The 27,317-nt window shown below is 33.9% G+C and overlaps 1 protein-coding gene across 1 annotated transcript; it reads right to left on the minus strand.

Annotated features, from left to right (window-relative positions):
• Positions 1-480: 480 nt before the first annotated feature.
• Positions 481-25,462, minus strand: LOC125671591 (uncharacterized). The gene is made up of 8 exons (XM_048907404.2): positions 24,795-25,462; positions 24,527-24,640; positions 12,552-12,730; positions 9,636-10,553; positions 7,430-8,932; positions 7,042-7,199; positions 6,729-6,850; positions 481-4,497 (listed from the first exon to the last, which is right to left on the minus strand). The coding sequence occupies exons 1-8, from the start codon at positions 25,072-25,074 to the stop codon at positions 4,385-4,387; spliced, it is 3,387 nt and encodes a 1,128-aa protein (XP_048763361.2). The 5' UTR covers positions 25,075-25,462; the 3' UTR covers positions 481-4,384.
• Between the last annotated feature and the right edge of the window lie 1,855 nt (positions 25,463-27,317).

Below are 27,317 nucleotides of genomic sequence, written 5' to 3' on the forward strand. Positions count from 1 at the left end.
TTTTCTGCTCAAGCTTATACAGTCTCGGAGCCTTTGTCTGGAAACCAAAGCCCCTAAAGTTTCATTCAAAGGGGAATAACTCGTGAACAGAAGGGAATTTCTGAAATGTAGTACATGATTTTAACATTGTTTTGTAAAGTTTATAAACCCTGAAAATTTGAGCAAAATCCATGCAGAAATGAGCGAGATATGAAGCTTCAAAGTTAGCGTCTAGGAAAAAGAAAGAAAAAAAGAATAATAAGAGCACAATCAGTAGAAGGTCTTCCGTCGTTACGGAAAGCCTTAAAAAGAGATTGTTGATTGATGTTTTCCGCCACACTCAAATTTTTTTCAGTTATCTGGTGGCGCCCAGTTTTTTATTGGTGGAAGTGAGAACCCAGATACAATGTACCTGGGAAGAGACCACCGATCTTCCTACATGTGAATATTTGGATAACTCATGGAACGTGCCCCTATGACACAATAACAATCAAGACTGTATAAAGAAATCGATTTTTAATTTATTATAAAATGATTGTCAAGTTAATATAGAATTATATAACGTATTTTAAGTCCATTTCATCAGAAATACATAAGGCATTCTCTCACAAGATACAAACACTTTAAATAGAACACAAACTTTACAATAAAACCTATAATTATGCAAATTACAATAGAACTTATTATCATGCAATTTACAAACGAACATATAATTATGCAATTTACAATAGAATATATAATTATGCAATTTACAAACACAGTGTAGTGACTAGAGTAAAGGCTAACTAAAGTGGGAGTAATCTTTAAAAACAGAAATGATAAACAAACGTGCCTAAGATGAGATCCTTTCTTCAATGCCTTCATTACAAAACCGCAGAAAAGTAATAATACAGTTACAAGAAAGTATACACGAAATAACAAAAGTCATAATGACAAAAAAGTTAAGGAACGGGTAAACAGGGTCAAAATGTTCAACTAGGCCACACTTTTAAAATTGAGGAAACATAAATGCAATATACTTTTTTAAGTGAGAAAAAATATGAGAGATTTCAATAGAATTTTAAAAATTTGATTGATAAGCCCCATGATGCATTTACAAGTACATGTTGTGTCTTCTGGTTTGTACATATATGTGTAATTCTAAAATATCTGCATATCTGTGGAATGTCTTATCAAAACTATTCCTACCTATTTTCAAGTAGTTGAACATATCTCCAAATGAATTGAAGAAAGACACAATTGAATTACGGGTAAGTGTAAATAACCTTTAAATAAATTAACCTCGCTCAGTTCAAATGAATTACACCTATCTGTGTATTGAATTACGCCCATTTCCAGATAGGTTTCATAGCATTATACCACTTTTTACTTTAATTTACGTATATTACGATTTGATTAAAAACAGGTAAAATTAAAACATCTACACAAATGATTTGAAGATAGGTACAAATAAGTATTTTCATAATTAAATATTGGTTCAATTCGATTGCCCCTATCTTTGAATCACTTATAGCCATCTTTAATTCTTGGTATTTGTACCCATCTTCGCTTCTACTGTACGTATCATCAATTCCATATACCTACCTCCAAATGAATTAAAGATAGATATAATTGAATCAAAATCTTGAATTCATTTGGAGATTGATACAATTGATTCAATGATTGGTACAAATGATTTGAAGATAGGTGTGGATATTTGAACATAAGTTAATTTGGCATTCCATATATATTTTTATTGGGGGGGGGGGGGATTTTGAACTCTTGCAAATCAATTTTGAATACATAAATAATGTAACAACTTTAAAAATTACTTTAGGTATTCAATGTATAACGAAAGGATAATGAACAGTTTTGAAGGATTTGAATTAATATACAATATGTACATGTTTATTGTTAAATAATGATGAAAGTGAAGTAAATCAAATTCACATGACTGGTAAATTATTAGAATCTGACCTTTTTGAAGAGTTATTTGCCCTTTGTAAAAATGAGAAAAATCTAATTTTCTAAACATGTGTGTGGTAAATGGTTAATTTTATTTCATATTTTCATAATGAGAAAATGTATGTACCTTTCTACCATGAAATTTGTATGAAAATATAATTTCTTTTAAATATATTTTAATAAAACATTCTTTTCTCCATATACTTCAATGTTAAATTCTAGGTGAAATAACTCGAGCAGTAAATAAAATTTTGAAAATTCCTATGGTGAATCATTTTTATTTGATGAGCCCTTCAACACAAAAATCATATCATCCATATACTGGATATGACATAAGGTCGTTATACATTGAATACGTACCTTATATGAAAATGCCAGCCTCAAGGTTGGGATACGTCAAATAAACAAGAGCCAATGGACGAATCAGATATCAGAAAGGTGCAACAACTCATAACTAAATGTACATGTACAAATAAACAGAAAAGAGTTGTCTTCAATTTACGTTTGAGTACGTTTACATTATCTGGACATATCCTGGCCTATGAAGGTGGGGGTTAGCTGTGTTTTTCTTATAGCCATTTAAAATTATTTTATCATTCAAACCAAATCTTTAATTTCTTCACTTTTGAATCTTGGAAATTTTGCAAAGTTCATACTTTCAACGATGCATACAAATTAAAGAAAGACAGGGAAAATTACCTTTCTCTTAATTACTGTATTGTTTCTGAAATGTTAGAAAGTGCTAATTGAAAGGTGAAGAGAACGAACAGTGATTAATCTCACAAACCTGATTTATACACACAACACCAATATCATTTTTGTTGCATTAAATAAAAACAACACATTCACCTAAACATATAATTAGAGGAAGGAAATCTAATCTCATCTAGGACAAGGACTTAGACTTTGAACTACAAAAAATATGTAATTCAAAATCAAGATTAGATGTTTTATAATTCAAATAATCTCTGAAAATTTGAGATGGAATTTGAGAAAACATCTTAATTTTAAAAGATATACAAGATTATATTTGATATTTATGAAAAGCTTTCATCACAGACAATTATACCTGAATATAGTCAGGCTGCGTTGCTGGACACATGCATGTTAGATACAGATTAAATAGGATTCATTATGAGTAGATGTATTCACAAAAAACATAAAACATTTCCGTTGAGCGTCACTGAAGAGACATTATTTCTCGAAATGCGCATCTGGTGCATCAAAATTGGTACCGTATAAGTTTTACATTCTAACTTTTAAAATATACGATATTTCTAGTTTATTTATTTGTCTATTTTCAATGCAATACAAACAATATGATAAGAAAATGGATGCATGGATTTATATACACCTTTTGGCTTAGTTTGGTTGTAATAAGTACAAATATAAAATTCCTAGCAAGTAAGAGACTTGTAAATTTTCTATATAGTTCAAAGGTGAAATATATTACCCCTTCCCATATAACTCTATAAAAATTCCATTGTCTCCATTGATTTGGACTTAACGGAGAAATCATGAAAATAAATTACATTCCATTCGGTTGTATCCATTGAGGTAATGTATTGGGGCAAAGGTATCTTAACTAAATTAATTTTGTGATTTGAGGGGGGAAATGTTAATTTTGTGAGGGAATAGAAGATATAAATCATATTTATGGATATTTAGATAACTCCACCCGCGATTCAATTCCTTCAAGATTATCGATTATCTCTTAATAATTCATGAAAATAGTGAATATCGGATAGATAAATTACATCGACGGTTGGTGTGTGTATGAAAATTCATCAAAAGCTCTAAAAAGTTGAAATATTTCACAAAATTCTAAGAATTTAGAAACGATTATGACGTCATAATGCAAAGTCGATATGAGTACATTTTTATGATGTCATGGTGATGTGCAGATAAGTGACATTGACCTTTCCTATCAAATACTGGGTGCTCTACTCGTTTTGAAACGTGTACAGCACTGAACTGCACCTTCTGGAAATCGATTAATTCAACAAATCACACCGATACAAATTCAACGAGGTAAAATAAATGCATACATATATATCAACTGAGGTTAGTTTAGTTATGGCACACACATACCTACTAACGTTCTATTACATTCAATCATTGAGGTAGCAAATGACAAAATTAATTAGGAAATGTCGCCCTTTTACCCCCCCCCCCCAGTTCTGTAAATCATTCAAATATATATACATGTACTCTAGAAATGAACCTCTTTTTAACTCGCACGATCATGAAAGGAAAAACTATTTCAACGTAAATTTAACAGAGTATGGCACTAGTGATCTAAACAAAGCTAAGTTCTGCCTAGTAGTCTATTAAAATATGATAAAAAAAAGTTATTTACATATCTTAACATTCTTCGTCGATTCGAATTTATAAGAATGATTCATCATCTACGAGTAAAAGTATGATAAGTGAACGCTCTTCCATTCCTCCATGTGTTGGACTACTGTACTTGTAGATAATGGTCCTGGTGCATACGGAAATCGTGACCACATTCCTCTGGAGTTTGCTTGCCATTCTCTGGTACAGCATCAAGATAATGGTCATCTACGTTTTCTTTTAAAAAAGAATTTTATATATATATATATATATATATATATCTTTATATATATATATATATATATATATATATATATATATATATATATATAAAGAGAGAAACTCAAATATTTTGAATGTGGCTCCTACAATGTGAAATTTTCCAGATTTGAAACTTCATTTAATGTATTTGAAAGTCATAATGATTACATTTTCACATCCACTTTCGCGCCATTTCTTGCATTTTTACGTCGAATATGAACCATTTTATCGTCTGTAGATTTTTTAAGGAAAAGGTCACCTTCAATATCTATTTTTAAAATTTCTAATTCATTATTTATATTGGAGATGTATTTTAATTTTTCTACCATTTACTTATTTTTTAAAACCATTGACTTCTCATTCAAACCATACAAATGAAAGGTGAATATAACGAACAGTGATCAATATCAACTATTTTAAGGAATACAAATTAGAGTGTTGGACAAACACGCACCCCTGGATATACCAGAGGTGGGATCAGGTGTCTAGGAGGAGTAAGCATCCCCTGTCGACCGGTCATACCCACCGTAAGACCTATATCTTAATCAGGTAAACGGAGTAATTCGTAGTCAAAATCAGTGTACCAAGAGAACCTAAAATATGTATGAAACACGTCAGACAGCATTTTGTATTGGCAAACTAAATCATTATAACGACCATAAAATTTGCAAAATGCTGACTTTAAACGAGACTTTTGAAATCCCTCTAATATCAACTTGTTTGTCAGTAACCTGCCTCGACTTAAAAATATATCATACACAGAACAAGCTCTTGCGTATGTAACATCAACTTGTTTGTCAGTAGCTTGCCTGGATTTAAAAACTGACTATACGCAGAACAAGCTTTTGCGTATCGAATCAGTTGAGAGATATAAACACCATATTCAGGTAATAATGGAACATTGCTACATCAATATGGGAAGGTGACGATGGAGAAGCTGAAATCATCCCTTTTGTCATCAAGTTGAGTTGTTAGTTTGCCGTTCATATCCATTTTAATTAAAATATCTAAGTACGAAGCAGATGTTGACGACTCTGTGCTGTGTTATTTCGATTTCACAGGGACATATCGAATCGACATATGAATGAAAATGATTATTGTTTAAAAATAAAACGTCGATATATCTAAATGTCGAATTGAAGACCACAGCAAGAAATTTTTTCTTCTCATGTAGAAACTTTTGAATACACTCTGCTTCATAAGGATAAAGATCAGGTCAGTTAACAAAGAAACATAATTGGTGCCAATGGGAATTCCAACAGACTGTTGGAAGACCTGATCACCAAAGACGAAGATATTGTCAATGAGTAACTTCAGCATATTTTTTATTTCAACTTCAGAGTACTTGTACGCGGAATCTGAGTTGTGTTTAACAAAGTAATTTTTTGGATGACTGATCATTAATCATTTTCCTATGCTCTTTATGTATACGTAAACGAAAAGGGAATGAAAATGTCAACTTTTCATTAAAATCCAGACAGAGTCACACTTGCATTGCATCATATCTTTATATAACCTGTATTTTTTCTAGAAACATCATATATCAGAAACTTATGCATATACTCTTCATCAAAAGAAAGTAAACTTTGTTTCAAAACGCCATATCGTACATAACATATATAGTCCTTGAATTATACGACATTTTCCGTTTATTTTAAGAATACTTTTAATTCATGTTGAAAACTCGGATTGAATTAAATGATGATGGAGAATGAATCGTTTTACTTGAACAAACAAGTGATGATAATGAACAATGATCAATCTCATCAATCGTAAAAAGAATACAAAATTAAGAGAAGGACAAACACGGACCTCTGGATAAACCAGAGGTGGGAGCAGGTCCCTAGGAGGAGTAAGCACCCACCGTTGACCGGTCACATCCGCCGACAGTCATATATCTTCATCAGGTAAACAGAGTAATCCGTAGTCAAAATCATTAAGTAAAGAACGGCTTAGCAATTGGTATGAAACACGTCAGAATTCGATCCAGTGATAGCCTGTATTGTGCATATGCTGGAGGTCTAAAACGTGTTTTATTAGGTTAGTGAAATGCAGAAAGTGTTCACGATCCAGCTGCAAACACATGAATTACCGGTAATTCAAGTGCAGGTTTTGCCCTTTCTGTGAATTCATTTTTCAAAAGTGGGAAGCGAATGTATATTTCTCCAGACAATGACTACTTCTAAATTGGAAAACAAGTATTTTACCTTTAGTTTGGTTGCATCCACGACCGATTTTCAAAAGAAACATTGCGCTCAAGGTAATCACAGCTAGAAATGTTACACCAAACAATGTACCCAAAATAACTGCTACTGTGGAGCTTTGTTCACTAAAATATAATTCAAATTATAAAATAATCAACAACCTCATCATTCATAAAATACAGTTCACTTCATCCTCTATAATAACTAGCATGTATAGTTCGCATTATACAAATTCTCTATCAAAGTTCACATTTTAGGAAACAATATTTCTTTCTTTATCTTATTCATAGTTCTGTAGTGAAAAAAACCCCAATACCTTGTAGGTGGAGAACTGGTTGATTGGTCGCCGATCTGACCCGAGCATTTGTCACATTCCAGGGGATTAGGACAGCGTGATGGCAAAGTCGTAAACGGGTCCTTTATTGTCTTCTCGTGTATGGAATAGCCGTCTTCGTCTAACGTAAATTTTCCTATCTTAACAAAAAGATGAAAGTACAGATGACTAAAAATACATGGAAGACAATTCTTTCTTATAAATACCTCTTTTGTTACAGTGTATTTGTGTATCATAAACCCGAGAAAAGCACAAGTTTAAAGTAAATGTATTTCAGACAATTCATTTTCATCAAAATATTCGATTTACTTCGAAATGTTAAAAATTACTTTGAACACAGTAGATTGCACTGTACATATTGAAAACATACTTCTACAAATATCATTTTGCCAGTATCCGTGGTTTTTCTCTGCACTTGGTAGATTTTGTACCCTATATTACCATCACCGTTTTCATTAAACACCCTGGAAGGTATCCCACTGTCATCAATAACCAACTTCTCATTTTTTATCAAATCGTAAACTCTCTGCGGGGAATCTCTGTATTGTTGGCACAATATAGAAGATTGAGTTCCACACAATTCAGCAAAAGATTTATTTGCCCCTTGTAGAAGTGAAAACATGGCGTTGATGGCGAAGGCCGTCCACAGTTCCGGTTGGTAGTCTTTGTTGTTGAAAGCCTCCTTAATATCGGTACATTGAGAACCAGACGTTTTATCAAAGCTGCCCGAAAGAAAACATGAATTTTTCTGTTCAAAATATTCTTTTGTCCAAGGGTTCATGTCATTATAATTATCTGTAAGTCTATCGTACAAATATCTCTCAAATTTAGATGTTCCAGTTAAAGGTTTCATATGGAGAGACAGGGATATTGTTCCTTCTAATTTTGGTTTTCCAGATATTATGTCAGATCGTGTTCCGAGCGCCTCAGAGCCTATAAAAAGGTATCTCCATGGATTTAATACTTTGTGCAGTTCAACCAGTACATCTTCTACAACATGACTTTTTAAAAACAAAAGAACAATTGCAGCATATGGAGTTTTGTTAAGATCATCTCGGATCTTTTCGTATTGATTTTCTTTGACTTGAATTTCGTTTGCAATACATATTTTTGATTTCCTGGCAGCTCTCACTATTGCATCTCTTCCTCCTTCGCCATATGTTCCCTCGCTGAACATAATCTGGATATATGATGAGTTGAGAGTTTTAACAATGTTTATCATTGCGACAGCTTGCTGGTCATCTGGTGTACATGTTCGCATAAAATATTTGTAGGCAGATCTATCACTTAATACAGCTGCAGTCGAAGCGTAACTGATTTGTGGAAAATTAAAATCCTGAAGAACAGGTGATGTTGCTAAGCTAATGCTGCTACCATATGCAGCTACAAATCCAAGAATGTTTTTCTGTAGGTCAGATACATGAGAACCATCCGACAGTTTTATACCTTCTGAAAAGAACTTCAAAAGTTTTTCTTGAATCAATATAGGTTGGTTACAGCTATTGAAAATAATGTAACCAATTTGCTTCTTCTGAAAAAGTTTTTCAAAACTACCACGCTTTTCGTTAGCTGTTTCCACCGCAAACCGTATTCCTTCTACAATCTCCCATCCATTAGACGTTCGAATATCAGCACACTTTAGAGGATCAGATGTATCCTTATTATAAACGGGAACCACTGCAGCAACATACACGTCGCCCTTTTTGAAAATAATTTCATTTGCCAAATTGCCATTCTGACACGAGTCACATTTCTTTCCATCACCACATTGAGCCTTTATAATATTAGGCCATGCTAAGCCAGCCGAGTTCTCCGTGTAGTCTCTCAGTAACTCTGTCTCCAAATTCAGTGTTGAATTTCTGTAATTCCCAACCTAAAAATAATCCATAGAGTACGGTACATGTACAAATTTTATCATCTCAATTTTAATGGCGTGGATACATATAATAACTCTAGACACGGTCTCCATCTGCTTGTTCCTCCGTCCGTCATATATATATATATATATATATATATATATATATATATATATATTACGCCATATATCGTATCTATTTCATCTATAATAATATAATTATACATAATAAGGCAATGAAATTTTCCTCTAATGAAAGGTGAAGATAACGAAGAGCGATCAATCTCATAACTAATTAGCAATACAAAATAGAGAGTTGGGCTAACACGAACCCTGGACACACCAGAGGTGGGATCAGGTCCTAGGAATGAAAGTAGAGTGTAAATATGAAAATAATTTTCTTTTTTTTTGAAAATACATGAGGGTATGAACTGCAGCTCATCACGCCGACATACTTAATGAATTGCTAACGTGCTTCATGAAGTATACCGACGTAAGGCGTGTATATATTTTCAATTTTAAATGAATTTATGGCGACTATAATCTTTTGACCTCAAAGGGACTGTTTCAGTTGGGTTTTTAAGTATTGTTTTTCTTTTTAAATAAATTAATGTTCTATTCATTTTCATAGTTGGATATACGACGAGGCATCATTTCTGATAGATTTATAACTAGGGACTGTCGTGAAGCTGATAGTATTTCATTATACATGTATACTTACTAGTTCTAAACACATGTCCTGACTTCGGAAAATGCAATAACGGAAATGATGCACTTCATAATCAGATAAATTTCCTATAATATTGGCATCCGTTGAGTCGTTGAAAGAAAAAATTAATGATTGCCTAAAAGCATCAGGAATATCTTCGTTCAAATTCACTTGTGTCTTTTTTCCCATTTCAATGAGTTTATGAGTGTTTTTCCATATTGTGTTGTTAAAACTGGTGCAAAATCCACCACTCCCTCCACACGATTCACGGTGAAGATCTCTCAGTACCTTGGCATGCAGTATTGTTGATACAATAGCATAACCTTCGAATAAATTGTCACCTACTACAGATTTCACAATTGAAGGAGTCGGCATGGAACAAGAAGAACTCTGGATATCACAGGAAATAAACTTTCCAACAATCTCAGCTAACCAGGGATTGGAGGATACTTCTTCATTGAAAGCAGTTTTATTGGTTAGAATATTCAACCAGTGGACTCCAAATTTGTCAAACGATATCCAAGGAGGAGTTGTAAAGAAGGATCCCTTGGCAATGGGAAACTGCTTCAATGTTTCAGTACCCATATCGGAAGATCCTTCGGAAAATATCATTCCAAGTCGAAAACTATACTGATTTTTTAGTTTATTTGCAATGTTCAGGAACACTTCGGCAGTTTTAGTGGAGGCAAAAACAATAACTCCAGTGATTGGGCTTTCAGTATGAAGAATTACGGATTCTATAATCTTCTGTACTTCTTGTGATTTTACCAGACCGTTTTCCATCGATATTGCAGATGCATACGCAATGCATACATTTTTTGCCTCGGCCCGTTTCTTAAACCCTTCATAGTTTCCAGCTCCATATTCATTGTTTTCATAAATAACAGCAACGTAGTTCCATTTAAGGCTCTCCACTAGGGATATTATGACCTACAAACAGTCAAAAAGATATATATATATATATTAAAAGAAATAGAATAAACAGTACACAAAGTTAAAAATTTAACGTCAAACCATTTCAAAACTATTTTAAAATGTAACGCTTGAGGATTATAAAATGAAAGCGCTTGCGTTAAATTTTTAACTTTGTGTACTGTTTATTCTATTTCTTTTAATATTTTATACCGGACACTGTGATTTTTTTTAAAAACACAATTTGGATATATATATATATATATATATATATATATATATATATATATATATATATATATATATATATATTAGAAGTTGATTCGGCACAGTTGTAAATAAATATTGAAAATCAGAATGACACATTCCATAAAAAACAATCATTTACTGCTAGCGCTTTCTCCATGTCTGCATGGTTCATCAGGCAGTTCAAATATGTATACAAAAATTGTTTAGTAACGTCTTTGTTATGACGTCAATTAAACGAGTCCTTTATGACGTCATAATAACGTTAACCGGTAGCGTTTGGTAATTGTCTATTTTGTAAAAATATTATGCTAAATTGTAGTTCAATTATTCAAATAATTATTTTCTATTAAGACTTGGATTGAAAAGTTTAATAAAATAATAAAATAGCAGTAAATGATTGTTTTTTATGGAATGTGTCATTCTGATTTTCAATATTTATATATATATATATATATATATATATATATATATATAGGAATAGGACTAGAAATGAACAACGACACGAACAACAGTGAATTGTCAAATTGTCGGGATGGCCTGTCCCTTACTCACGACGTTAGAAAATTTATAATAGAACAGAAAACTAAATAAAAAAGGAAATTAACACTACAACTAAACCACATCAGCTGATAACAAACAAAACGTCTACATATTAAAAGTATTGAGTGTAATCTGTGACAATAGAAAAGTCCGTTGTAATCGAGCGTCAAGACTGAAGACTGATAAAATCAGATAATACGTATGGAAGTATATCGTAGAATAATTACCGCGGCATTCCTTTCATCTTTGCAATAACCGTGGTAGAATAGTCAATCATTTTCCTTAAAGAGGTCGTTATCTTCACCTTTTCGTTGTGTGTAGTATGTGATATCTGTGTATACCATAAATTCTGTCTCTTTATAAAGACGCGGGTTGCGTCAAAAAGAGGTTTAAATAACCAACAGCACGTGGCCTTTCCAGTGCATTTCTCTCTCACTCACACGCACGCACGCACAAACACACACACACATGCATTCATATATAGGATTCCTTTCGAATAATTGGAATATTTCATGAATCATGAAAGTCGAAAATGTCACAGGCACCTGAAGTATAGATACTACTACCCGCCCCCTTCTGATATTTTTTACCGCGATAATTTCTCCGAAATGTGTGGATGCCCTGCCTCTCATCCCAATTTCGATTTAAGTAATCGATTCACCACACTTTTTGTAAGCTTTTAGAGATTGACCTTCTAGACATGGTATCCATACATTTCAGAGAAATTATCTCTGGCAAAAAAGTCAGAATGGGGGGTAGTTAGGGCCAGATCCAGGAATTGCGGTTATGGGGGTGCAACTGTATGAGGCAGGGGGTATGGGGTCACCTTAAGGCCCAAGTGAAGCCCCCCGGAAGCTCCTGGATTTTACAGATCTTATAGGGCTTGAAATATGTCTCCTAAGTATTCATTTTTACTATTTTCTGTCATTTTTGATAAGGTGAAATTAATAAAATGACGCAAATTTTATGGGTTTTTTCCTCTCTTTACGTTCTCCCAATAAAAGTAATTCAATAAATTAAAAGATTTTGTCATTTATTTCTCCGAGAGTGGTAGAAATTATTGCTTCTTTTATCCTTTACATTTTTCTAAACAAGAAACCACGATTTACCTTAATTTTGAAAAATGTTACATTGTAAATATATTTCTTATACTCCTCAAAATGTTAATTTTTTGTCTTTAATCTCAAGATCTAGACCTCAAGAATAAGAGGAATAAATCTTCAGTACCGAAATTTGCTTTGTATCATCGGGGATGACTCGAAGTATATTTCTATATTTAGATGCATCACTGAGAGCTGAGGCGGTCGTGGAGAAGAGCGTCTGTAGAATTAAGTTGTTTTCTCCCAGTGAACTGATGTACGATGATGTGTCCACTGCCTCGTGGCTGTATCCCGGACCTATCAAACCTTAATAAAGTAAATAGATCCCATCAGTATTTGCCTATTAAAAAGTCATTACCAATATCCTGTCAATATACAGGTTCATCTAAAATTAACTGCAAACAAAATATATTGGGGAGGTATGATATCAGGATAAACTGTGCTATCTCAGGGACATACATGTAGCATCGTGTCCCAAAATGACGGATGGGAGGGGGACAGCCGACTGTATAATTTTTTGACAAGCAAAACAATAAAGGTTAAATTCAACCCAAAGCTCAAAATCCTAAATCATGAGATGGATTGATCCTCCAGTACATGGATTTAATTCACTGCGTCAAATAAATTTCCACTACACTACCGTGTCATTAAAATGTGGTAGTTGAAAATTTTAACCGATTTTTTACATGTAAAATTAATGGACAAAGTATCTGTCCAAAAACCTAGCGGGAAGGAAGGGGAACATGTATGCTACTGAATACCTGTTTCCTTATAACCCTCGAACTAAGGTCTGGTTTACACATGGCTGCAGATCCGTGGCTCTCTGGGAAATCACCTGTCTCAATATTTTCCCAGAGAGCCACAGAACTGCAGCTACATGTAGCACAAAATATGGTTTATAGAATATTTTTTATGTAACTGTATGGAACGCCGTAACTGTCTTATGTGTGCATGATTCATGATGAGGTGATGGTTTTTTTTTTATATATGCTGTTGTTCTTTCATGATAAAGTGATGTTTCTTTATTATAACACTTGTGTTATTTCTCAATGAAATGGTGGTTTCATAACAAAGCCAGAATCTGATTGGAATGGTATGAAAAAACATAGGTAAACAACGACATATCGCCGAAATTCTTTCGGTAAAGTTCTTTATACCCCGCGAATCGGTTTACTGTCGAAATTTTCTCCTTGATTTCTGGATTACATTCTATTTGATCATCAGACCTTTCATCAAAGCCGGTGTTGTAATCACTAAGAATGCACGTAAACAAAATACAGCAGACAATGTAATAAACAGGAAGTAAACATTACATTGCATTATGGGATTGGTGTTAATGTTGGTTTAATGAAAGTTTCGATATTTAATGTCATATTAACTAATGTGGGTAGAAGTCAAGATGGCGTTCGAAAGAAAGTGAGCGTGTAGATCGACGGGACCCTGAACTTGGCTGGAGTGGGCTATATTAGTGATTTTCTACGGATAACATTTCGGTTGAGCATCACTGAAGAGACATTATTTGTCGAAATGCGCATCTGGTGCATCAAAATTGGTACCGTATAAGTTTTACATAACGTTATGTTGTAATGAAGAGGTGTCAGCTTCAGTGCATTTCTTCGCAGTTTTAGACGAAAATAAGTGAGGATAATTGGAAAATTTAAGACTTTTTCTTTTTTCACCTGTGCATTGTTTTTCACGCCTTCCTGAACACTATCTTTTCAATACCTAAGAATATCGACCCTCGTGACACGAAGCAGTGCCGGTGTTGTAGAGTGAGCCTTCCCCCATAATGAGACTTGGAAAGCAAGAACCCCCCGGAAGCCTGGCTCTAGAGTGAACCTTCCCCCGGAGCCTGGGTCTAGAGTGAGCCTTCCCCCTGGGGGAATGCTCACTCTAGAGCAGGAGAACCCCCGGAGAAGTCTCACTCTAAAGCCAGACTTCCCCGTGAGAAGGCCTACTCTATCACTAGTTGTAGAGTCAGACTCCCCCCCCCCCCCCCCCCATAGCAGGACTTTCCCCTCCATTTATTCCTGGTAAAGTACTATCACTTTATAGAGATTGTTTAGATACCAGGACCTTTTTCAGCAGGGCATTAAATGATTTTGCTTAAGCCGTTCATCAAACTCAAGAAAAGAAAATGGTGAATAAAACACAGCAAAGTAATTCGTTACTAGCTTGAAAATACGGATGTATATTTAATTGCTGTTATAAAATTTAGAAATTCATTTCCAAATTAAGGATTATCTCCCTCATGCATATCTCTTATCCTTGGACGAATTTGGCTCCACTTTTTTGGCACGCTGTTTTTGGCTATATTTAGCTCTAAAACTTCATAGTTATTTCGGATTACAAACATTTCGGTTGAGCATCACTGAAGAGATATTATTTGTCGAAATGCTCATCTGGTGCATCAAAATTGGTACCGTATAAGTTTTACATTGGAATTGATAAGCCATTTGTTTGATCCATTGACCATGAACTTTGACCCACACAATACCTATGCCGTGGTTAGTTTTAAAATTTTGAAAAATGAAATGAGGAAATTTCGAATTTATGTTTCTTCTCATCTGCGTACAAATATCGGTTATGCTTTTAAACGTGTACAACTTCAGGTAGAGAGGTAGGTAAGTTGGTAGGTAGGGTACTTTTGAAATAAGACAATAATAGCTCAAAAAGTTCTTTGTACCAACCACATCTTTTACATCAGTAAAGTATTTGAATGTTTCATTCTGCAAAACTAAGTCATTCAAGGTCTTAATGCCTCTGTCAACCCAATTTGTATTAAAATTCCATTATTTAACATCAACAAAGTTTCTTATATCTAAATTCAAATAATCTGTAACAGAAAGAGAGCTTTCTTTAACTTTTGATAGAGCTTTAAACACATCTTTCCAAAACATATTGTCAATATGATTTACAAATTCATAAAGTTTTTCTTTGGATAGGTGAAAAATGAAATCCACATTTCTAAGATTTAAAATACTATGTTGCCATATATCCTCATTATCAGCAAGGTACCTTTTGACCCATTTCAGCTTAATATAAGATATATATAAGATACCAAATGTACCATATTTAGTCCCCCTTCATCATAATTACCCACAATTGTATATCTTTTCAACTTTTCTACCTTGTATCCCCAAATAAATTTTTAAAATATTTTATTCAACTCTTTAAGTACTTGTTTAGGTGGGTCAGGCAATGCTGAAAATAAGTGTATGAGCTTTGGAAATGGTAAAGTTTTGATAATTGTTATTTTAACTATTGGAGTTAAATCCCGTTTAGTCCACAAACCTAGCAATTTTTAATGGCATTGATTTTAGATTGATAATTACATAAAGTTATGTCTTCCAGATGTTTTGTAAATACTATTTCGAGGAGCTTAAAATTGCTATTTCCCCATTTTATTTTCAGATCATTACACAAAGTTTCCACCGAACCTGATTTGCTCCCCAACTAAATTGCTTGTGATTTTGAAATATTTAAACGTAGTCCAGAAATCATTCTAAACATATCAATAACTCTCATAGATTCTCTAAGTGATTGTTCACTGCCATCTAACGTTAAAAAAGAGTCATCCGCATACTGGCCTAATTTATTTTATTTTCCAGCCACAGTTACACCCTTAATATTTCGATTTTCTTTAAGTGCTTTTGCCAACAATTCTACTGTAATAATAAAGATATATGGTGCCAATGGATCTCCTTGTCTACAGACTCGTTCAAGACTGAAGAATTTATATAAGTTTCCATTGTTAATTATACAACTGGTACTAGAGGTGTATAGAGTAAGAAACCATTTTACAATAGATTCCCCAAAATTGAAGGACCTGAGTGCCTTTACAATAAAATCCCATTCCAATGAATCAAAAGCTTTTTCAAAATCTAATAATAATAACAATCCTGGCTGATTTTCCTTTTTGGGAGTTGAACTATGTTCAATCTCCTTGGGTCATCACGCACTTTTCTGCGCAGTAATTTGTATTGATTTGTATAGTGGTCGTCAGCGGGGGTTCTGTGTCAGCTGATTTACTCCTAGGTAAATCAACATAAACTTTTATAAACATCCGCCATTAAATAATCCATGTAACTTTTCTGAATTAATCTAATTTTGATAATTGACATGTAAGTAAATGCAATGATATTGTATTCAAATCAATTTGAATACAGGATTTCGATCAAATTGATACTGATATACATAGAAAAATAAAAGATAAGGTTTTTTTTTTTTTTTTTTTTTTTTTTAAAAAAAAAAAAAAAAAAAAAAAAAAAAAAAAAAGATAAGGTTGAAAATTGTCGTTTGTAGCGCAGCGTCACCTATAAACATTGATAGGGAAACGAACGACAACTGCACACAAGACCTATTGACACCGTGGTGCGAAATATCGAATATGGTGCGAAACCTCAGAAAATTTACAAGAAATAACTCTACAACATTGCGTGTGGTATATATTTGGGGGTTTTTTTTAATGTGATATAAAAAATGCTTGATGTTACATGTATATTGAATTAAAACACGTCATTCCCAGTCAACAACTTTCGATTGGGATCGGAATACGAAATAAAATTTCTTATATCCGGTTGCAAAGTGAAACTGCTTCATGCTTCAAGTTATTGAATTACGTAGTAATTGCACGTTACACATTAGAGAACTGTGTCTTTTAATAAAGAAAGTCACAAAATAGATACAAAATGAGTGTACCTTATTCATTACTGTTACCGAGCTTTCGTCGACGAAAATCTCGAAAGGCGTGTTTCGCTGCGCTTGATGACGGTAAGGTCCACATTTTCTACGTGAGTAGTGTGATATTTGTTTATGAATTTTTTGTGCATACATGGTATGTCTCGGCTAGGAATAATGGAAACTTTCTCACCTATGTATGTAAAGACATATTAATCTCTATTTTTAAAAATGTAGAACACTTTTATCAAATGACAATGTTTGAAAACGCTTAGAGCCCCGATGTCAGAATTTCCTTTTCCAAGACATCAATATGTCAAATTCATTATCCTTTTTTAATAGTATGTACCATATTTTGTACCAGTTATCCATTTTGAATCCCCTATTACAATGAGATTTTGCTGCACTCTGTAATGTTTGAGTGGATGTCATGAGAGTGTGTCAAACAGAAATTTTAAGAGCATGGGATAAGGTGCTGCCATGTTTGACTTCACTATCAAAGTTTAACCCAGTTGCCACAATGTTGAATTTATGCTGCAAAAAGGATTGGAAATTGCTCTGGTCAAAACACATTGTTTATTTGTCTACAGATGAAAGAGACATGAGGATTCTCCCTCACAAACTGGAAAAAAAATAGTTATGGATCTTGTACATGTATAGTTTATTAATCACTATAGATTTCCAACATCACGAGTCTGATTCCGCTATATTCTTCCCATTCTGTCAGGTTCATTCACCCCCTGTTTGAGCCACAGTATAATATCCCAAATACCTTGGCAATAAATAACATTATTTGACTAGTGTTTCATTTTTAGCGGAGTTGCGATTAAGTCGAACTCGGCTTATGATCTGATGAAGTGCCTTTGGGCGGGCAGGCGGGCACGCATCAACATTTCATTTCCGCACTATAGCTCTTGAGCAAATTATAGGATCTCATTCAAACTTAGATGGATTGTCACCCTCAGTAAGATGAGGAAGCCTATCGATTCTGGCGTCACTAGGTCAAAGGTCAAGGTCACAGTGGCTATAAATAGACTGAAGTTTGGAGAAAATTTTGTTTTCCGCACCATAGCTCTTGAACGAATCATACGATCTCAATCAAACTTAGATGGATTGTCACCCTCAGTAAGACCAGGAAGCCTATCGATTCTGGGGTCACTAGGTCAAAAGTCAAGGTCACTGGCTATAAATAGACTGAAATTTAGAGAAAATTTTGTTTTCCACACCATAGCTCTTGAACGAATTATAGGATCCCAATCAAACTTAGATCGATTAAGTAAGACAAGAAGCCTATCGATTCTGGGATCACAAGGTCAAAGTCACAGTGGCTATAAATAGACTGAAATTTGGAGAAAATTTTGTTTTCTGCACTATGATTTTTTAACAAATTATAGGATCTCAATTAAACTTAGATGGAATATCGCCTTTGATGAGACAAAGAAGCCTATTGATTTTGGTCAAGGGTTAAAGGTCAAGGTCACAAAGGATTTAAGTCGGCTGAAATTTATGTACGCAAAATTTTGCTCCCTGCTTGATAATTCTTGCAAACTTTTCTGCCGGTTCCCTCTATGCCCATTCCTTGCACAACTCGGCTTGTGCATTTCCGATGCCGGACAATTTTTTATTTTTTTGCATTTCATTTATTTTGAGTTATTATACAATTATTTACCATTCCATTGATCCTCTACAGGACTGTAGTATACCCAGGTGACAGTTTAGCATATTGGACTACCTTTTCAAGTAATGAATCCTTAGAATTAGCTACAACTAGGATTAAACTTGAATGTATATATACAGGGGGAAAACTTCTTCATAACTGCAAGGCATTGAAAACCATATTGATCTGAATGTTTGGGCCATAATATGTGGTCACATTTTTCATGAGAATATAAAGGGGTGAAATTCTAGAAAACAACAACACGACTTCAGTTACTTGAGGAGCGTTGTGGCCCATGGGCCTTCCATTATCCATGTTTGCTGTTGTAACGCTTTGAAAAACAACAACAATTGATTTGTATTTAAAATCATGATAATATTCAGTCATTTATCCCCCTACCCTTCCAGTGCTATCTGTTCTAACTGAATTTCCACAATGTTCAACTCCCACGAGTACTTTAAGTACTTTGATTTAGATAGTCAATCAAATCATACAAAAAACGAGTGCTTTCACCAATAAACCGTCCCTTTATAAAACCCTTCTGAGAGTCACCGATGATACTTGTTAGTACTGTCTTTAAACGATTTGCTATGGCACTAAAACCAATTTTGTAATCAACATTAATAATAATATTGGTCGCCAATTTTTTATATAGCGTCTATCTTTTTCTTCTTTGGGAATGCAAGTTATTACACCTTGGGATTCAAATTAAAAGACAAATTGCTGATTTTAAAAACAATGCAAAGTACATCATGAATTGTTGAGTCCAAATCAGTGTATTGTGCAGAAAATGAACTCTAGTTCTTATGTTAAATTTTTATATCAAGTTTTGAAGGAAAAGGAGTTCATAGCCCCACAACTCAAAAGAGAGAAGTGGGAAACTTATCTCAGTGAAACTATTAATCTGTTTAAATACTATGGAAATTTAGAAAAATATTGTCAAAATGTATTTCATAGGAAATCCAAAATGCTTGGTAAATAGGCATTGTATGATAATATAATGGACAAGTAGTTTGTTGAAAACCATAATACATTTATATGAAAAATAAAATAATTACCTTTATCTTTGAATGTGTATGTGTATATATGTATGTTTATATGTGTATATATATTTATGTATGTGTATGTATATATTATACATGTATATATCATATATACAGTTCACTGTTATTGTTGATACAGAAGGTGCACAGAGTAATTGCAAGTGTGAATGAGCGAGTGTAGATTACAGCTTGAATGTTTGTATGTATAAATGTGTTGAAAATACAAAAATAAAACATTTTTTTTTAAAGGTAGGTAGGTAGATAGGTATAGGTAGGTAGGTAGAAAGGTGGATATGTAAGTAATTCCCTGCCCGATAAACTAAAATGTATTTCATAGTTTGCATAGGAGGGGATGAAAGCGGGGGTGTCCCTCTAGAGCGTGACTTCAAGAGGGTGTTATGGCTCTAGAGTGAGTCTTCCCCCTGGGGGTAAGGTTTATTCTATAGCACGTCTGCTGGGGTGGGGAGGCTCACTCTAGAGCAAGACTACCGAGGGAAAGTCTCACTCTAGAGCCAGACTTCCGCAGGGGGGAAGGCTCACTCTAGAGCCAGACTTCCGGGGGGAAGTCTCACTAGGGGGGGGGGGGGAGTCTGGCTCTATAATACCGACCGTAAGAAGGAGAAAATGACTCCAGAAAAGACAAAGGAAACAAAAGAAACCTCGGAGGTAAGCAAATCGTTTGCACAGATTCAGGGAGATTTAACTGAAATGAAAAATGAACTGGAAAAAAACCAATCAAAGACGATAAGTTGGAGTCAACAATTATGACGATAGTGCAGAAAATTGTTATTGAAAACAATAAAGTCAGAGAAAAAGAAATGATAAAAGAAATGGGCAAAAGATGTGCTGAAATTACAGATAATTATAACAAAAAGTTGGAGAAAATGACTGCAAATATGGACAATCTTGAAAAAAAACCCGTGCAGATTCTTACGGGAAAACTTGTCGAGTGTAAAAGAGAACTAAGAGTAGCAAAGCAGCAAAGCAAAGTTTGGAGGAGATTGAACACACCTCTAGAGAGGCCCTCAGGCTAGGGAATTCGAATGAACAATTCTCCAGGAAAAATAACTTTAAAATCATGGGATTACCTGAGAAACCTAGCGAAAATACGTGCGGGTTGTGAAAGAATTCATGAAAAACGTAAAAGTTCAACTTGACAACAGAGAACTAATAGCGGTGCATAGGATACCTGGAAAAGGAAAGATAAGGCCAATCATTGTTAAGGTCTTAAATTCCAATGTCAAGGCACGAGTAATGAGAAAACGGTCGGATGTGAAGAACTTCGGAAAGGGCAAAAAACTCGTCGACGACGTCACTAAAGCGAACACGGGCCTTATTTCGGAGCAAACAAAATTTGAGGAAATTGACTCAGCGTGGTTTTGCCAACGGTGCCGTGTATCCCAAATTAAAGTCAAACAACCGTAAGGTAAAATTCTATATCACCGACCAGGGCCGTAAATTACATGGAGGCGGAGGAGGCAGCTGCCTCCTCCAACTTTTGAGCCAAAAAAAATTAAAATTTAAAGTTCATTAGAATTTATGTTGTTTCCAATAACTAAGAACATGATACCTCCCTTAAAAAGCATTCCAAATCTTTCTTTTAGAATGAGTTAGTCAAGTAACATTTTAGAAGGCCCTAGAATCAAGGATTTTGCACGAAACGTGTTCAGTGTGCACAAAATGTGCTCAGCGTCTGGGGGCCGCCAAGGCCCCCGCCTAATTTCCTGCCTCCTCCAAATTGAAGGTTAATTTACGGCCCTGCCGACGATCTGCCGACTAAAATAAAGAAAAACTCGAAATAAGACTTTTCCGGGAACTTGGTATTTTCTCGGACTGAACCTTATATTTAACTTGCCCAATGGACTTCCGGTAACGAGTATCAGGTGTTTCGCTGCAGAGTGTTATTCTTGACCTGTTTATTTTATTTTTTCACTATTTTTTTTTCATGTTTTTGTTGTTATATTAGGCCATTACTGTGTGAATGTATGTATGTATGTGTTTCTACGAATATTGTCATGGTTGATACTGTAAAGGTAGTTACTATAAACTACCAGGGGCTTTCTACTCCATCCAAAAGGCAAGATGTTTTGAATTTTTATAAAACAAAAGGTTTTTCTATTGTATGCTTACATGACACTCATTTCACACGTGATATAGAGGCTTGCATAGAAGCACATTGGGATACAAATGTGTTTTTAATTCTTTTTCTTCCAACTCCACAGGTGTTACAGTACTTTTTAACAATAATTTTGAACTTGAATTACACAAAGAAAAGAAAGACTCCAATGGAAACTTATTAGCAACTGATTTAAGTATTTTAAATAACAATAGAACAACATTAGTTAATATTTATGGACTTATGTTGATTGTCCAGAGTTTTATGAAAAAGTACGAGAATGTTTTATAGGTTTCGATAATGATTACTTCATATTGTGTGGAGACTTTAATATAACTTTGGATCAATCTCTGGATACTCAAAATTATCGTCATGTCAATAATCACAAGGCAAAGGATATGCTTATTGAGGTTATGAATGATTTACATTTAGTAGACTATATGCGAGTTCTCAAACCATGTAATAAATTGTATACTTAGAGGGGAAAAAAGCCATTTAAGCAAGCACGCCTGGACTATATCTTAATCTCAGAAAACTTTACCAATATCACTGAAGACTGTTCAATTCGATCTGGTTATAGATCTGACCATTCCATAGTAGTCATCGAGTTCAGATTTAACATATTTGAGAGAAGGCGGGGTTTATGGAAGTTCAATAACCTACTTTTATCTGACAAAGTCTTTGTTGAAAAGTTAAAACAATATATTCAATTAGTAAAAACACAATATTCCCATGACTCTCTAGATGAGAATTCTGAGCTTGATGATGCTTTATTTCTAGAAACCTTACTTATGGAAATACGAGGAATGACAATTTCTTACTCGTCTTACAAAAAACGAGAAAGAAATACTTTAGAAGTCAGTTTGATAGAAGAAATCAATGAAATCGAAATCAATGACTCGGAGGAGCTTGGGGTATTGTAAGAAAAAGAAAAACAATGGGAAAATATAAGAAAGGAAAAATCAAAAGGTCGCTTTGTGCGTTCTAGAGCGAAATGGATTGAAGAAGGGGGAAAACCCACAAAATATTTTTGTCATCTAGAGGCAAGAAACTATTTAAATAAGACAATTAAAAAATAGAAACCCAAGATAATGGGATTATCTATAATCAATCAGATATTCTGAAAGAAATCAAACAGTTTTATGAAAATCTATATCAGAATTATGACTCTGATTTGATCAACATGGACCTGAATGATATATTTACTTTAACAGAATTCCCTAGACTTGATCAATACAACAGTATTATACATTCTATTTCTACAATGGCAAAAACACCGTGTTTGTCAAAAGAGTTGAAAAAATATGTTAAAGGTCCAGCCACACCTATTAACTATGAAGATATACTATTACATAAGAAATGCACAAATTATATATATAAGAACATTACTTATAAAGAAGAAATTCCGACTTCAATTGCTAAATGGAATTCCTGTCCATTTTTGAGGGGCTATAGAGATATCATTACCAAAGAAGTTTTTGAAATATGTTTTAAATTAACGTCAGATTCAGCAGCACAATGGTTGGAATATAGAATTTTACATAGAAAACCTGTTAAATGTTACTTGAAAAAAAAATCAAAGTTGTGGATAATGATATTTGCCCATTTTGTGGACACAGCTCTGAAAACATTGAACATATTTTTGTGTTTTGCGACAAAATAGGAACTTTGTGGAACCAACTAAGTTTACATATTTATGAGAAAACAAACAAATAGAATTGGTTTCAATGTATTTAATATTATTTTTGGTGATTGTCCATTACAACATTCCAACAAAGTAATAAATTTCATAATTTTATATACCAAACAATATATATATATATATATATATATATATATATATATATATATATATTATGTTGCAAACAAAACAGATTACCATCTTTTGAGGGTATATTACAATATATTAGGATGAAATATGAAATTGACCATTGTATATTTTCAAAAAACTAATTTTAAAAAATTCAGTACAATCTGGGCTGTATGGAAAATATTTTTGATTAATGCCTTTCCACTCTTTACTGTCAACCTTGATATGTTATTGTAACTAAACTATGTGTGTGAATGTATATATGTTATTATCAAATACTATAATTTGTAAATAAAAAAGCTAATGTGATTTTAATAACAATCGTTTCATACAACGGTATTTAATGAACCCATTAACTAATGCCACATTAAGGATTTAATAACCTATTAGGGTTAATGTCACATTAAATTTAATGACTCGTTGATACAACCGGGTCCTGATCGCTAATTATTATGTAATAATTTTGGATTTTATTCCTTTAAATCATATAATAATCAACGATCAATTCCTTACATTACATGTAGCTATACCTGAACAAAGGATATGCCTAACTTTTGCTGCCCTTCACCAGCAAATAGTGACGTCTTCATATGAGTGAAAAATTCTCGAGAGGGACATTAAATAATATACAATTAAGGAGAAAAAGCACACAACATATAATAACCCTTATCTATGATATAAAACTACAAACTGAAGGGATGCATATTTTCTGCGTGTGGGTGGGGTGCGTGTGGGGGTGGGGGGGTGCGTGTGTAAAACACACATTAGGTCCTGTCCGTCCGATATGAATCAATACCTGCAATAGGAGGTGATGTGTGATCCGCTGGATCACGAAGGTTTCTGTGTATTATTCTAGTTGTATGCTCCAATGCTCTTCCTTGTACGTTGCATGTAGGGAACCCCTCTATGCCTAAATAAAGGAGAAAAGCACACACGATATAATTACGCTTATTTGTAATATCGGATGGCTAGCAAAGCATTCAGCCTGTTTCAGGTATTTAAAAAACCTTTAACGTTTTAATACAACAAATCATAAACACAAATCCAAAAATTGGTTTCCTTACCCAGTGTAATGCCCGGCAAGTAATCAGCCTCATTTAATTTCTTTAATGTCCACTTAACAGCCTCGAAATTCCGAACAGACATTGCATCTATCTCACTGGTGCATTGCTCGTCATTGAATATTTTGAAAAGTCCACCGAGATGAATATCTCCTTGTAACATGGCGATGTTGTTAGAACTAACAGACAGAGGAAAAGCCAGAATAAACAATGTATACGTAGAGATGACAATCCTCTCCATGTTTCTCTGAGGTGTATCTGAATAGAGAAATAAGAAAAACATCGAACAATCCGGGTGCAAGCATTTAATCGTAACATGCGGAAGTTTAAAAATGGTGTATGACCATGCTACATAAGAAAACACGGGAGAAAACCTGAAGTGTCACCTAGACTTTTAAATACCCGTTACCGGTATTATCATTTTTCTTTCTATTTCTTTTTTATTTATTCATTTTGTGCCGTTTGATTTGGCTTATTTTTATTATAAAAGGAGTCCCCTTGCTGCTATATTGCTCGTTAATATTTTCATATACCTACATAACTGCAGAACTGTAGCTTTAAAAAAAAAAAAAAAAAAAAAGAAACATTGGGACAGGTCAGAGAGCTACAGATCCGCCTTCAATTTAGGTAAGGATTTTTGAAAAGTTACCATCATACAAAGAATCCAACATTAAGTACCCCTTTTCGTAGACAACGAGAAGATCACCGGATCAGGACTCTAGTTACTGCATTTCCAAATGGATGTAATGATAATGTATATGATGTGGGATTTGACTAGTCCACAAGAAAATAACATGAATGTGATGGGACTCTTTCCCAATACTCAAAGACGGAAACGCAGTCATGGACATTGTTCATATACATCTGTAAAAGACCAAGTATAAATGATGTCACGTTTGATTCACTTTTACCTTATGTCAACAGAAAATAAGGTCCACATCATATTCGTAAGAAACTTTACTCTTTTCCATTGAGAGTTTTACATACGTTATTTGAAGAAGCCACAGCTAGTCTATACTTGAATTTTTCAACACCTGAATATAGACTGAACTCAATGATGATGGATATTGTAAATCACAGGTTCTTTAAACCACCACGGGTCATGGATGATATTCCTTCCAAATCATGCCGCCAGTTCCTTAAACTCAAATTTACAAACAGAGGAATATGTAGATGTCGTCAATATACAAAAAAGTAAGCAATATTCTTCGTTATAAAAAAGTTCAGTTGTATTCCAACTTATTTCAAGTTCAAGTAAACACCCAGTATTTCCTACAAGTATACTTCTAGTATTGTATCCAAACTTTTTAATTATAAACAATCTTTGTAGTGCCTAGATATAGACCATCTTATACTTAATCCACCTGCGTGTTCTTGTTTTTCATCTTCTTTCAACTATAGTCCAGCTGAACATGTCATTACTGGTGATGTTGATGTAGTTCAAAATGAGGACCTCAAATCACTTATTCTAAAAGGTCCTAAATACAGATAACCTCGGTCTTCAAATTGACGACCTAACTTCATCTCTATTATGAATTATGTCGAAGATTATGCCAGACGGTGGGCTAAATATGAAAAAGAAGAACTTGATACATTGTCAGAATGGATTAAAAGTATAAGAGGAATATTAAACCCCGCATTAGACATATTAAAACAAAGTACATACCATCTACCCCCCTGTGTTTAGTAAACCAGAAATGATAAAATGATTAGATAGGTTACATGAGGAATATCTTTTGGTTCCAGCTGACAGAGCTTGTAACAACATTGTCTTTGTAAGGCTCATTATTACAACTGTATTTTAAACGAACTTGGCATTAATTCCGCTTTTGGTAATCATACTTTTACTCCAACTTCCCTTTCAAAAGACGAAAATTCTTCAAAACCATGCTTCAGTTTTAGACACATTTAATATTCCAGTCAATGGGTCGAATGAATATGAGTTACCGTACCTATACTGGATTCCTAAACTACATAAAAACCCTTACAAACAAAGATACATTGCTGGATCCAGTAAGTGTTCTACCAAGCCCCTATCTTTGCTCCTCACGAAAATGTTAACAGCTGTGAAGGAGAAACTTCAAACTTACTGTGCGACTACATATGCCAGAAGTGGTGTTAATCAACTGTGGATTCTAAAAATTCTAAAGAACTTTTAGTAAACTTGAAATCACATAATTTTTCCCAAATCAATAGCATTAAAACCTATGACTTTTCAACACTATACACGACCATTCCTCACGATAAATTAAAGACTTGACTTTTTGACATCAAAGACAGTTGCTTCTTCAACAAAAACGGAAATATTTATATCTAGTGATCAGTCATTCAAAAACTTACTTTGTTAAACACCACTCTCATTCCACGCACAAGTACTCTGAAGTTGAAATAAAAAATATGCTAAAGTTCCTCATTGACAATATCTTCGTGGCCTTTGGTGATCAGGTCTTCCAACAGTCTGTTGGAATTCCCATGGGCACGAATTGTGCTCCTTTGTTAGCTGACCTGTTTTTATATTCATATGAA

This window comes from Ostrea edulis, chromosome 4 (genome assembly GCF_947568905.1).
Source record: "Ostrea edulis chromosome 4, xbOstEdul1.1, whole genome shotgun sequence".
In the NCBI taxonomy this organism is placed as follows: domain Eukaryota; kingdom Metazoa; phylum Mollusca; class Bivalvia; order Ostreida; family Ostreidae; genus Ostrea; species Ostrea edulis.